The following is a 15,211-nucleotide window of genomic DNA, read 5'->3' as shown; positions in this document are numbered from 1 at the left end:
GACCACATAGCCGTACATCTATAATGTTATCATTTATGTGCTTGTGTGTTTCTATAACATCATCGCACAATTTAGACTTAATTTATGGTAATGACTAAAACCGATTTATCATTATCATTATCGTTATTGACACTTCTATCAGTTGAAGTTGACAAAGACCTATTTTTTTTTTACTCAGCATGATAGTTTATCTGATAATAAAAGCCAACTAGCATGCTGAAGTAAAAATAGTCTTTAATTCATATTTGGCCAGATAATTTTTATCACACCTAGAAATAATAGATTAAGATCGTAGCCATCATTATGCTATAGCCTGATACTGAAATCCAAAAGGACTGGCAGTTTGACGTCATTTGCACCGCTTAGTGAGTTGTCGTTAGTAGAGCTCATGAAAACAAGTTATTTCATTGGTTGAACTATTGAATACAACTCACGATTAGTTTTCTTTTGTGGCCAAAGACTGGCATTTTGACGTCATTTTTTGGTCAGTATCAGGCCATAACTTTACGAAGGCCACGGTAAGACGAAGCCCCGAATGGGAGCGACCTATAGATAGAATGCGCTTGGCCAAGGAGTTCACAACATTGCCATCCGGAAGTATAACGGACCAACACACAAACTCTGTGTAACCATGAACTTTTATAGTCTGGTATATACAGTTTAGTGAGAACAACTCACAAACGCGGATGGCAAAAACAATAACAAAGGCCTGAGTGACGTCATCTTCGAACTATCTATAGCCTGACACTGAAACCCAAAAAGACTGGCATTTTGACGTCATTATTTGGTTTTTGCACCGCCAGTGAGTTGTCGTTAGTAGAGCTCATGGAAACAAGTGGCCCCATTGGTTGAACTATTGAATACAACTTTAGATTTGTTTTCTTTTGTGGCAAAAGATTGGCATTTTGAAGTCATTTTTTGGTCAGTGTCAGGCTATGAGTTAACGATGGCGACGGTGAAGTCAACTTCATTATATTTATAGCGTCATTTCTCTTTTAGATGTCGAAATATTGTGATAAATAATATGCTCACAAACTGTGAGACTGACTGAATCGGATGCCTGGCATGTTTTAAAGATAGTTATAGTCATCAAGTCATCTTAATCTTCCCACATTATAAGCAGTAAACATTTTCTGGCCAAAATTAATAAATAGATGTTTTACAAGTCCATGACAATCTGGCCATCGGTTTCGCAATCATATTGGGTGTGTTTGTGTATATGTGTATGTGAGCGTGTGTGTATATAATGTGTATGTATATGAATGTGTGTATGTGTGTTCTGGGGTGGTTATTTTACTAATCATCAAAGGTAAACAATGAGATATAATCTAAAGACTTTAAAAAGTTTTGTGTTACAAAATAAGCACACATTGATTGTAAATATTATACAAAGGATAACACACAACATTGCCTCATCTCGGGATAACACACATCATTGCCTCATCTCGGGATAACACACACCATTGCCTCATCTCGTGTGAGTACTGAGAATATGTATTACTCTATTACTATTGTATCTTTTAAAGGGGGCGTTTTGATTGATGCTATGCGCTTAGCCAAAATATTTATAACATTCGTCAGCCGGATATAACGCACCAACATACAAAACTATGTGTAACATTGAATGAACGTTTATAGTCTGCTAAATAAGTATAGATAGAATGCGCTTGGCCAAGGAGTTCACAACATTGCCATCCGGAAGTATAACGGACCAACACACAAACTTTGGGTAACCATGAACTTTTCTAGTCTGGTTAATACAGTTTAGTGAGAACAACTCACAAACGCTGATGGCAAAAACCATAACAAAGGCCTGAGTGACGTCATCTGCATACTATCTATAGATAGTTCGAAGATGACGTCACACAGGTCCTTGTTATTGTTTTTTGCCATCCGCGTTTATGAGTTATGCTCACTGAACTGTATTAACCTGACTATAAACGTTCATGGTTACACAGAGTTTTGTGTGTTGGTCCGTTATACTTACGGATGACAATGTTATGAGCTTCTTAGCCAAGCGCATTCGGTTTTTCACATTTTTCTTACTAGATACCCGTACCCTTTTCTACTGTGTTTTTCGTGCCTTTATGGTCTATTTTAAGAAGTTGGACTTCAATAATAATTTTTCTAAGATAATAAAATATAGTTTTCAATCAAAATCTCAAAGTCAATTTTTTAAAGCATTTTCCTAATAATTAGACCCAGACCGCCCCTTAAACCAGTATACTGGGGCAGCGTGGCTCAGCTGTGTGGTCTTTGCTTCGTACCCTTGAGCAAGTCACCTCGCCCTAGCAGAATTTGCGGCGCTGCCCTGCGACTGACGCCTGGGTTATTCCAGTCTTCCCTTGGAATAGACCATAGAGACAAATTTCTCGAATGTGATGAATAAAGGGAATTTTATTTTATTCTTTATTTATTTAATGTGAATCAAAACACAAAAGCCAATAATGATTTTATTCATAGTTTATTTAAGCCAGGTATAGACAACATCCTGTATCCTTGAACCATTTGACTGATGATCAATCGTAACCTGTATAAAAGGGAGATAATAGAAGAAAAAAAAAGTTTGATTGTGCTGTATTGCTATGCGGTCTTGTGGTATGACACTCGCTTACGGATCGGAAGGTCCTGGGTTCGAGCCTCGCTCGGCGTATAGTTGACTCCTTGGAGAAGGCTCTTTACTCACATTCTCTCACCGTCCTCATGTGTAAAATGAGTACCTGGCCGTTAACAACGTTGTTGTCTCTGTCCAAAAGGATTGTTATATCGCCTAGCAGGCGTCATGCCTCGCTCTACATGTTACGTGTTGCTGTTTGTCAGGGACCCCCTGTAAAGCGCTTTGAGCACGTTTACTGGATATTGCACTATATAAAAGCTCAATATTCATATGCTCTGTTTTCAGAGTAGAAATCTAACATCTATCTAATAGCGATAAAACAGTCTTCTCTAAACCTAAAACATAATAGGATTCAATAATCTGATGTCACGTCCGCCCAGCAACAAGCAGCTTGGTTCTAATCAAAGAAAATCGGTGCTTTTTATTCTTTTTGCTGGCTAGAACTTTTTCACATGTCATGTGATCAGAATGTATAAAGGTCAAAACATGATCAGATTTATAATGTTTTTCTCCTCTGGATACACTTTTGTGCTCGTTGGAGAAGTATTTCATAAGGAGGTCCGCCATTGTTGTTTAGTACTAGTTACTAAGTTACTATGCGTCATTATGAGAGGAGTGACGTCACAACTGTTGAAGCCAATTTTTCGTGAGCAATCATTTTAATTTCTGGCACTTCATCTTTGGCGGAAGCTCTCCTCCTCCAAAATATTAGAAGTACTGACTCATGAACAGCTCCCAAATCCAAATTGAAATATCACTCTTTTGTGCGGCTATTTGGTCTCGTGGTATGACACTCTCTTTCGGACTGGAAAGTCCTGGGTTCGAGCAAAATTAAGTCCTTGAAAAAGGCTCTTTACTCACATTCTCTCACCGTACTCAGGTGTAAAATAAGTACTTGGCCGTTAATAGCGTTGTCTTTGTCGGAAAAAAAATATAATATCGCCTAACATACGTCATGTTTCGTTCTACATGTTACCTGTTGCTTTAAAAAAAATCAGAGACCCCTTGTAAAGCGCTTTGAGCACGTTTAGTGGATGTCGCGATAAAAAAAATTTTTTTTGGTCTCATGATTTCTATTGTGTAAATGACGTATTTCTGTGTTCCTATCAGGTTGGTCATAATGTAATGTGTATTGCTATGTAAGTAATTGAAATTATTTATATCTTTTTATTTTTCAATGTATTCATATATTTATATTTGTTAACTACAAAGAATCTGTTGAAATCGGGGTAAGGCGCTATACAAATGCCACTGAGTAATTCCGTAGCCATCGTTATGTTATAGCCTGATACTGAAATCCAAAAGGACTGGCAATTTGACGACATTATTTGGTTTTTGCACCGCCCAGTGAGTTGTTAGTAGAGCTCATGGAAACAAGTTATTTCATTGGTTGAACTATTGAATTCAACTCACGATTTGTTTTCTCTTGTGGCAAAAGACTGGCATTTTGACGTCATTTTTTGGTCAGTATCAGGCCATAACTTTACGAAGGCCGCGGTAATTCTCACTAAACTGTTTTATCCAGGTTAAACACGTTCATGGTGACTGTGGCGTAGTTGCACACATATTATGCAATGGCTAATGATAGTATAGATAGTTCGAAGATGACGTCACTCAGGTCTTTGTTTTTGTTTTTTGACATCCGCGTTTATGAGTAATTCTCACTGAAATGTATTAACCTGACTATAAACGTTCATGGATACACACAGTTTTATGTGTTGGTCCGTTATACTTCCGGATGGCAATGTTATGAGCTTCTTAGCCAAGCGCATACTATCTATAGTGGTTTTTGATAGATGGTAATGGTAATCCTTTGCATTGTGTTGTAGATGTTAATAGTGACTAAATAGTTCAATGGCCGATGATGATAATTGAATGTACAACATCAAGACATTCAAATAAAAATCCAGATTCCCAGTTTCATTTCTTACAGTTTATTGTTGTGATAAATTCCAAATCCAAATCAAATAGCATGGTCATAATTCAATCAGCATCAGAAATTCGAAATCCAAATCAAATAGCATGGTCATAATTCAATCAGTTTCATAAATTCCAAATCCAAATCAAATAGCATGGTCATAATTCAATCAGTTTCATAAATTCCAAATCCAAATCAAATAGCATGGTCATAATTCAATCAGTTTCATAAATTCCAAATCCAAATCAAATAGCATGGTCATAATTCAATCAGTTTCATAAATTCCGTAAAAGCAATCCAGACGTAAAGCCATTTTGCCTAAGTAACCATTTTCAATATAGCTACGTGAAATGTTTCTAAGTCAGTAAAAGCAAATAAATGATGGTGAGCACATAGGGTTTAAACCAAAAACGTGCAGCTCATACTGAAGTAGAATGCAGAGTCAAAAGGTAGACTAGAATGAGAAACACTCTGTTTTATATCCTATTGTAAACTACCACAATTCCTTTACCAAAGGTCAAAGGTCGTACGCCAAATAACAAATACGGTACGCCCAAATAACAAATACGGTACGCCCAAATTTATCGTAGGCCCAAATAATACTGTTCTCCTAAATAATAAATACCAACTATAATTTAATGCTTATATCCCCAAATACCAAGTAACACCAATCAAAGAAAGTAATTTTCTAGTACTCAATATAATGACCAAGTTTAACTGATATACAAACATTGTGAACTCATTAGAGCCACTTGATATAAGCTAACGCTTTTACATACGCCCCTATCTTAGAATTTAAATTGACTTTAAAACAATTTCAATTAAAAAAAAATCAGTAAGAGATGAAATGTATACGTAACATCTAATTAAAATTGGATAATAAAATGTAAGAAATAGTTTATCAAGATGACAATACTTATACTAGTTAAATATTTTAAAAAAAGTTTAACTTCAAATTACTCAACACCAAAGTTGATTACAACAGCTATATATATATATATATATATATATATATATATATATATATATATATATATATATATATATATATATATATATATATATATATATCGATTATACTTTTTAAGGTATTACAACATCGACAGTAAAATATCAATTATCAAAAGTTCAAAGAAAAAATTATCTTTTCACATTAAATTCCATCTTCATAGCAATAAAATGTTTAATTCTCGTCATATTCCATCACATATGAATATTCTTTCTTGAGAAAGGATGGTACAAATCCCACATGTGATATACTCACGTTGTCTTAATCATTATTCAATACTCTTCACGCGTGGTAACTTAGTAACGCTGGCTCTAAACTATCGGAACAATGGCGGACGTATGAAATATTTCCCCGGCGAGCTTAAAAGCGTATCCAGAGGAAAAAACCCCATAAATTTGATCATGTTTTGACTTTTACACATTCTGATCACAAGACATATGAAAAGTTCTAGCCAGCATGAAGAATAAAAAGTACTGATTTTCTTTGTTTAGAACCAAGATGGCCGCCGTTGCCGGGTGGCGTGACATCAGACTACTGAATCCAATTTCAACTCTATACGACATGGGTGATAATCTCAGCTTCCATGTATGTTTACTCATTTATTGTCATATGAAAACCAATAGCTTGTATTTCCTTATAGTGTATAATTCCATGTCAACAATATTATTACATTGATTCCAACTTATAGTATGAGGTACAGTAATATATTATAGACATCTAAATCCATTCGTCGGGTTTCGGCAGGTTTCGTAAAAAAGACACACCCTTCCAATCTCTCAACTATGCGTCGAGCGAGTCCGATCGTAGCCATCGTTATGTTATTGCCTGATACTGAAATCCAAAAGGACTGGCAGTTTGACGTCATTAGTGAGTTGTCGTTAGTAGAGCTCATGGAAACAAGTTATTTCATTGGTTGAACTATTGAATTCAACTCACGATTTGTTTTCTTTTGTAGCAAAAGACTGGCATTTTGACGTCATTTGACGTCAGTATCAGGCCATAACTTTACGAAGGCCACGGTCCGATCCGAAAGCAAGTGTCACACCACACGACCACATTATAGCCGCACAAAAATCATAAACATGGCTGGCTAAAAACAACAACAAAGAACTGAGTGACGTCAATTTGATTCTATCTATTAATCAGACTTTAGAGATTTTATTTTTAAAAAAATTTTAATTGAGCTTTTATATAGGGCAATATCCACTAAACGTGCTCAAAGCACTTTACAAGGGGTCCCTGGTCAACAGCAACATTTAACATGTAGGACGGGACATTACGCCTGTTAGCGATATTACAATTTTTCAGACCAAGACAACGCTGTTAACGGTCAGGTACTCATTTTACACCTGCGTACGGTGAGAGAATGTGAGTAAAGAGCCTTTTCCAAGGACTCAACTATGCGCCGAGCGCGAGGCTCGAACCCAGGACCTTCCGATCCGAAAGGGAGTGTCTTACCACTAGACCACATAGCCGCACAATAAACGACTTTAAACGTTTAAGGTTAGGTTCACATTGTTTTTATGTGTGTTGGAACGTTAGTTATATCCGGCTGGCGAATGTTTTGAGTATTTTTTTAACATCGCATAGCATGAATAATTGATGTCAATCGTACTTAACAGTCCACATTCTATAGATAGTATGCGCTTGGCTCATAACATTGCCATCGGGAAGTATAACGGACCAACACACAAAACTGTGTGTATCGATGAACGTTTATTGTCAGGTTAATACAGTTCAGTGAGCATTACTCATAAACGCGGATGGCAAAAAACAGTAACAAAGACCTGAGTGACGTCATCTTCGAACTATCTATAGATAGAATGAAGATGACGTCATTCAGGTTTTTGTTATTGTTTTATGCCATCCATGTTTGTGATTAATTCTCACTAAACTGTATTAACCAGACTATAAACGTTGAAGGTAACACATAGTTTTGTGTGTTGGTCCGTTATACTTCCGGATGGCAATGTTGTGAGTTTCTAAGCCAAGCGCGTACTATCTATACAGTAGGTACACATGACAACCTCTCAACCATATCTAAAGCATGATGTTCATTCAGATCACGAATTTCTGCATCACTGTCTCAGACCGTAGCCATCGTTATATTTATATTATTGACAGTGTATGCGCTTGGCTAAGAAACTCACAACATTGCCATCCGGAAATATAACGGACCAACACAGAGGAACTATGTGTAACCTTGAACATCTGGTTAATACAGTTTAGTGAGAATTACTCATAAACATGGATGGCAAAAAAACAATAACAAAGACATGAGTGACGTCATCTTCGAACTCTATCTATAGATAGTATGCAGATGAGGTCACTCAGGCCTTTGTTATTGTTTTTGCCATCCGTGTTTGTGAGTTGTTCTCACTAAACTGTATTAACCAGACTATAAAAGTTCATGGTTACACAGAGTTTGTGTGTTGGTCCGTTATACTTCCGGATGGCAATGTTGTGAACTCCTTGGCCAAGCGCATTCTATCTATAGCCTGACACTGAAATCCAAAAGGACTGGCAGTTTGACGTCATTATTTGGTTTTTGCACCGCCTAGTGAGTTATCGTTAGTAGTGCTCATGGAAACAAGTTATTTCATTGGTTGAACAATTGAATACAACTTACGATTTGTTTTCTTTTGTGGCAAAAGACTGACATTTTGACGTCATTTTTTGGTCAGTGTCAGGCCATAACTTTACGAAGACCACGCTCCGACTCTTCGCTTTCATTATAAGGTTTTCTAACGAACAAATGTTATATAATATCTAAAAAATAACCCCAACTAAACTGAGCTTTTATATAGCACGGTATCCACTAAACATGCTCAAAGCGCTTTACAAAGCCTCCCTGGCCAACAGCAACACTTAACACGTAGAACGAGACATAACGCCTGTTAGACGATATTATAATTTTTTTTCCGACAAAGACAACACTGTTAACGGTCAGGTACGCATTTTACACCTGAGTACGGTTAGAGAATGCGAGTAAAGAGTCTTTTCTAAGGACTCAACTATGCGCCGAACGAGGCTCGAACCCAGGTCTTTGTTATTGTTCTTTGCCATCCATGTGTGTGAGTAATTTTCACTAAACTGTATGAACCAAACTTACACATAGTTTTGTACGGCGTGACCTTCATAAACTTGAGGCCTGATACCGTAGATATCGTAAACTTATAGCCTGACACTGACCAAAAAATGACGTCAAAATGCCAGTCTTTCGCCACAAAAGAAAACAAATCGTGAGTTGTATTCAATAATTCAACCGTCATACTTCAAGATGGCAATGTTGTGAGCTTCTTGCCCAAGCGCATACTATCTATATTCTCGCCAAGATAGTTCGAAGATGACGTCACTCAGGTCTTTGTTATTGTTTTTTGCCATCCGTGTTTATGAGTAATGTTCACTGAACTGTATTAACCAGACTATAAACGTTCATGGATACACACAGTTTTGTGTGCTGGTCCGTTATAGATAGTATGCAGATGACGTCACTCAGGCCTTTGTTATTGTTTTTGCCATCCGCGTTTGTGAGTTGTTCTCACTAAACTGTATTATCCAGACTATAAAAGTTCATGGTTACACAGAGTTTGTGTGTTAGTCCGTTAAACTTCCGGATGGCAATGTTGTGAACTCCTTGGCCAAGCGCATTCTATCTATACTTCCGAATGGCAATGTTATGAGCTTCTCAGCCAAGCGCATACTATATAATATATATATATATATATATATATATATATATATATATATATATATATATATATATATATATATATATAATATATATATATATATATATATATATATATATATATATATATATATATAGATAGTATGCAGATGACGTCACTCAGGCCTTTGTTATTGTTTTTGCCATCCGCGTTTGTGAGTTGTTCTCACTGAACTGTATTAACCAGACTATAAAAGTTCATGGTAACACAGAGTTTGTGTGTTGGTCCGTTATACTTCCGGATGGCAATGTTGTGAACTCCTTGGCCAAGCGCATTCTATCTATATGCTGGTAGTCAATAGATAGTTCGAAGATGACGTGACTCAGGTCTTTGTTATTGTTTTTTTGCCATCCGCGTTTATGAGTAATACTCACTAAACGGTATTATCCAGACTATAAAAGTTCATGGTTACACATAGTTTTGTGTGTTGGTCCGTTATAGATAGAATGCGCTTGGCCAAGGAGTTCACAACATTGCCATCCGGAAGTATAACGGACCAACACACAAACTCTGTGTAACCATGAATGTTTATAGTCTGGTTAATACAGTTTAGTGAGAACAACTCACAAACGCGGATGGCAAAAACAATAACAAAGGCCTGAGTGACGTCATCTGCATACTATCTATAGATGTATCCGCTTGGCTAAGAAGCTCATAACATTGCCATCCGGAAGTATAACGGACCAACACACAAAACTCTGTGTAACCATGAAATTTTATAGTCTGGTTAATACAGTTTAGTGAGAATATCTCACAAACGCGGATGGCAGAAAACAATAACAAAGACATGAATGACGTCATCTTCGAACTATCTATAGACATTATTATCATTCTATTTTATCAATATCTCAGTATCTAAATGACTCCAGCATAATACCGTCCTGAAGCGATTTGTCACACATCATTAAACGACTTAAGCAATTTGACAGGGACCGTGACAGAGACTATGACATATAAATGATGTATTATTGGCGATGCGTTATTGAAAGTAGTCCTGAATGTCTCTCAAACCATTTAAATGTCGGGTACTACTCGGGGGAAAAAATCGTGTTTAAAAATTTGGCCAAAAAACTCGTCATTTAAATATCGATCGATTTAAATGACCCCCCCCCCCTCTCACCTTGGTAAAAACTCTCAAACTTGTGTCTTGAAGACTTGGCGAAGTCCCAGGGTTTGAGAGTTTTTACCGAGATGAGGGTCATTTCAATCGCTCGATACTGGAAGGACGAGTTTTCTGGCCAAATATTTAAATACGGGTCTTTCCATAGTACGGCAGTTAACTGGGTTAGATGTTCTATTATTGGATTCAGTAGTCTGATGTTACGCCGCCCGGCAACGGCGGCCATCTTGGTTCTAAACAAAGAAAATCATTACTTTTTATTCTTCATGCTGGCTAGAACTTTTCATATGCCTTGTGATCAGGATGTGTTGTAAAAGTCAAAACATGATTAAATTTATGTGGTTTTTTTTCCCCTCTGGATATGCTTTTATGCTCGCCGGAGAAATATTTCATACGGCGTCCGCCATTGTTCCGATAGTTTAGAGCCAGTGTTACTAAGTTACCATGCGTCATTAGGAAGGAAGTGACGTCACGACTGTTGAAGAGTATTGTCGATGTGTTATTAAAAGTAGTAATGAATGTTCGTTTAATAAATTTTAATTCAGACAGATTGTGGGCGGTTTTTCCATAGCGGAGTGGTAAAGTGATAATTTTTGTCAAACGTAAATAGAAATAATATTTTATTTGTTAGGCGTGGTACAAGTACATTACCGTGTTCTGTTAGAGAAAAACAAAAATAACAGATTTTAAAAATAAATTGGTCAGAATATGTGTCCTTCAAACTGTCGATCAATGTAAATGTCCGTAATCTTGAAACAAGCCGTAAACACTATAACATATGTCCTAGAAAGACATCAGTATTAACTTACAAGTTAATACGATTCAGTAGTCTGATGTCACGCGCCCGGCAACGGCGGCCATCTTGGTTCATAACAAAGAAAATCATAACTTTTTATTCTTCATGCTAGCTAGAACGTTTCGTTCCCTTTTCGCATGCCTTGTGATCAGAATGTGTAAAAGTCAAAACATGATCAAATTTATGGGTTTGTTTTCCTCTGGAAACGCTTTTATGCTCGCCGGAAAAATATTTCATACGGGCGTCCGCCATTGTTCCGATAGTTTAGAGCCAGTGTTACTAAGTTACCATGCGTCATAAGGAAGGAAGTGACGTTACGACTACTGAATCCTATTCAGAAAACTTGGAAAGGATCTCGGTTTTCACGTTTCCTTTGGTTTAATAATGAATGCTATATAATATCAATTAATAGGAACAACAAAAAATCCAACGAAAACCAAAACAACAACGACAATAACAAACAACCCCCCCCCCCCAAAAAAAAAACAAACAAAAAAAACAACAAAACCCCCCCCCCCCAAAAAAAAAAACAAAACAACTCCCCCCCTTAAAAACAGAAACAAGAAAAAAAAAAATAAAAAACAAAAACAAAAACAAAACAAAACACACACACACTAAAAATCAAATAAACAAAAAAGATTCATTAAAAAAAAAAACCCAAACCAAACCACCCCGCCCCCAACAAGTAAGCACAAAAGGCAAACAACAACAAAGGGAGACGACAAAACCAGAACAAAACAAAACAAAACCCCTTGAAATCCTAGAATCATAACGAGAGCAGAAATAACTTCTTAAAAAATAGGTGTGTGGACAAAGTATCAACTTCTGTTACCCCCCCCTCTCTCTCTCTGTCTCTCTGTCTCTCTGTCTCTCTCTGTCTCTCTCTGTCTCTCTCTGTCTCTCTCTCTCTCTCACTCTGTCTCTCCGTCTGTCTCTCTGTCTCTCTCTGTCTCTCTCTGTCTCTCTCTGTCTCTCTCTCTCTCTCTGTCTCTCCGTCTGTCTCTCTCTCTCACTCTGTCTCTCTCTCTCTCTCTCTCTCTCTCACTCTGTCTCTCCTCTCTCTCTCTCACTCTTTCCTCTTTTCACTTTCTTTTTCTCTATATTTCTCTCTCCTCTATATCTCCCTTCTCAAATTTCGTGTAATTAGAATTTCAATAACAGGTAGATTAAAAAAAACAAACAAACAAAAACAGTGACAGTTTCCTCGTTTGTTGCAATGTTTTATACGTGGAAAATAGCATCGACACATATCTAATTCATTTTAAAAAGCAATATCATCATCTCCAAAAGGTGACTGATAAATTTACTTCATGACTTTCATTCTCACAGTTAAGGAATAATTCGCACGGAACCAGTTCAGAGAAAAAGTTGTTTGAACATAAAAAGATAACTTTTCACCAAACACGAAATCGGATTTTGATAATTCTCTCCCGGTTTGTGTGTGTGCTTGTGTGTGTGTGTGTTTTGTTTTTTTTTTCTCGTACCGATTATCAAGTAAATTATAAATTGTGTAATTTGTTGTTGTTGTGTCTATCAATCTTGCAATCAACTATGGATGCTACCAATTTACCATCGGATGGGCCTAGATCGAAGCGGACTCTGTTTAATATGAGGTAATGTAATGTAAGAAAGTGGGTAGATGGGGTGGAGGAGTGAGGGAAACGGTAGAGTGGGGGTTGGGGGGGGGGGTGGGGACGGTGTGTGAGAGTGGGAGGTCGATGTAGGTCGAGATTGTGTGGAGTAGATGAGTATAGAGTAATGATAGATGATAATAGCTAGAAGAATAGATGAATTGATGATAACTAATAGACAAGATGATATGATAGATTAGATAGATAGTAATAGATGATGATAAACAGGGCTGAAAATAGATAGATATATGTAGATTAATAAGACACATAGATGATGATAGTTAGATGAATGAATAGAAACATTAGATAGATGATTAATACAAGTAGAAGTTGATAATAGATAGATAAACGTAAATAGATTAATGATTAAAAGACACATAGATGATAGATAGATAATAGATGAATAAATAGATGCATGATGATAGATAGTTAAATAGTAATAGATATAAAGATAGAATTTAATTAAAAGACACATAGATGATAGATAGTTAGATGAATAAATAGATAGATAAACAGTAATAGTAGAATGATATTAAGAACATATAAGATAGATAGATAATATAGATAGATAACAGTAATAGATAGATGATTATAAAGACACATAGATGATATGATAGATAGATGAATAAATAGATAGACAGATATGTAGATTAGATAGAATGATTGATTATAGACAACATATAGATAGTTAAGATGAGCACTAGCTAGTCAGTGTAGTTGTTATAAAAATGTATGATAGAATGCGCTGCAGATCACACAGCATCGAGTATACGGACAACACAAACTGTGAACAGACTTAAAGCTTTAACAGTTAGAGAAAAAACGGATGGCACGAGACACGCACAGTATATAGCAGCAGAGGAGAGCGAGCAGAGAGATGAAGAGAGAGAGAGAGAGAGAGAGAAGAAGAAGAGAAGAGAGAGAGAGAGAGAAGAGAAAGAGAGAGAAGAGAGAGAGAGAGAGAGAGGAGAAGAGAGAAAGAGAGAGAGAGGGAGAAAGGAAGAAAAGAAGAAAGAAAGAGAGAGAGAGAGAGAGAAGAAGAGAGAGAGAGAGAAGAGAGAGAGAGAGAGAGAGAGAGAGAGAGAGAGAGAGAGAGAGAGAGAGAGAGAGAGAGAGAGTCTACTTTTTATCAGGTTTTGAGTAGAGTTGTAGATATAAAATGATAAAAAGATAAATTATTACTTATGGTAACAAAAATGATGACACACGGAGCTAGATATAGATAGTATGCGCTTGGCTAAAAAGCTCATAACATTGCCATCTGGAAGTATAACGGACAACACATAAAACTGTGTAACCATGAACTTTTATAGTGTGGTTGATACAGTTTAGTGAGAATCACTCACAAACGCGGATGGCAAAATACAATAACAAAGGCTTGAGTGACGTTATCTTCGTTCTATCTATACACATTAATATTACACTGGCATCAGAAGAAAGTGAAAAGTACGCTCTCGTCAATAATAGTGCTTAATGAAACAAAAGGTTATCCCATTGGTTTAATTATTGAATTCAACTGACTGTTAACTTTCTTTTGGTAGTCGTCAGCTTGTAGTCCTTCAGAGCCATTAGGCCCACAGGGCCGGAGTTTATCCCGGCTTCTGTCACATGAAACGGAAAATAACACATGCTTGCTACCCATTGGATATGACGTTAGTCTATTGTAAAGTAAATTCCCCAAATCCAACTGACTCTGCTATCCAGTCAATGCTGTGTGGACAGTGGGGTCAGAATATAAAATCTCTACTGCACCCGGGATTGATCTCAGCCCCTTTGATTGTGAAGCGAGTGTTGTCACGACCCAATTGTCGCCTTGTATAGTGACGGAATTTTAGGGGACCCCCCCCCCCAGGTTATTAGCTAAGTTGGTGCCCTCAAATTATGCTCTTACATGTGCGTCTATGTGGTCTTGTGGTATGACACTCGCTTTCTGATTGGAAGGTCATGGGTTCGTACCTCGCTCGGTGCATAGTTGAGTCCTTGGAATAGGCTCTTTACTCACTCACATTCTTTCATCGTACTCAGGTGTAAAATGAGTACCTGGCAGTTAACAGCGTTGTCTCTGTCCAAAAAAAAAAAAAGAAAGTAATATCGCCTAAGCCTCATGTCTCTTTCTTCATGTTACGTGTTGCCGTTGGTCATGGACCCCTTGTAAATTGCTGTGAGCACGTTTGGTAGATATTGTGTTATAATTTAAGTCTGTAATGCCTCTAGTCATTGATTACAACATGATCTTCTCTCGTGGAATGTTATGTGTGTTTGTAGTGTATATTGTGTAGTGTGTAGTATGTATGCACTCCACGGTGCCAATTTAGTATCGGTCATGGTCTGCCTGTTCCAGTTCAAAATGGTCAAGACTGACCCCATGTCCATGGAAAATCAAACAAAC

At 37.0% G+C, this 15,211-nt stretch overlaps 1 protein-coding gene across 3 annotated transcripts in view; it reads left to right on the top strand.

The window, feature by feature from the left end:
• Positions 1-1,286: 1,286 nt before the first annotated feature.
• The window catches only part of LOC144959008 (uncharacterized), a 112,195-nt gene continuing 98,270 nt past the window's right edge, over positions 1,287-15,211 (top strand). Inside the window, exons 1-3 of one of the 3 annotated variants that reach the window (XM_078891336.1) lie at positions 10,272-10,300; positions 10,586-10,667; positions 12,521-12,804. In XM_078891336.1, the coding sequence (XP_078747462.1) occupies positions 10,593-10,667; positions 12,521-12,804 (359 nt within the window). In that variant the 5' untranslated portion in view covers positions 10,272-10,300; positions 10,586-10,592. Of the gene's footprint in view, positions 1,478-10,256; positions 10,301-10,585; positions 10,668-12,352; positions 12,805-15,211 lie in introns of those variants that run through there. The other 2 variants (XM_078891334.1, XM_078891335.1) reach the window with 2 other exon arrangements.

This window comes from Berghia stephanieae, chromosome 13, assembly GCF_034508935.2.
Source record: "Berghia stephanieae isolate SIO BIC M18660-M18661 chromosome 13, UCSD_Bste_1.3, whole genome shotgun sequence".
Taxonomy (NCBI): domain Eukaryota; kingdom Metazoa; phylum Mollusca; class Gastropoda; order Nudibranchia; family Aeolidiidae; genus Berghia; species Berghia stephanieae.
The sequence above is the reverse complement of the archived record's forward strand: the minus strand, read 5'-3'. Positions and strand labels throughout refer to the sequence as shown.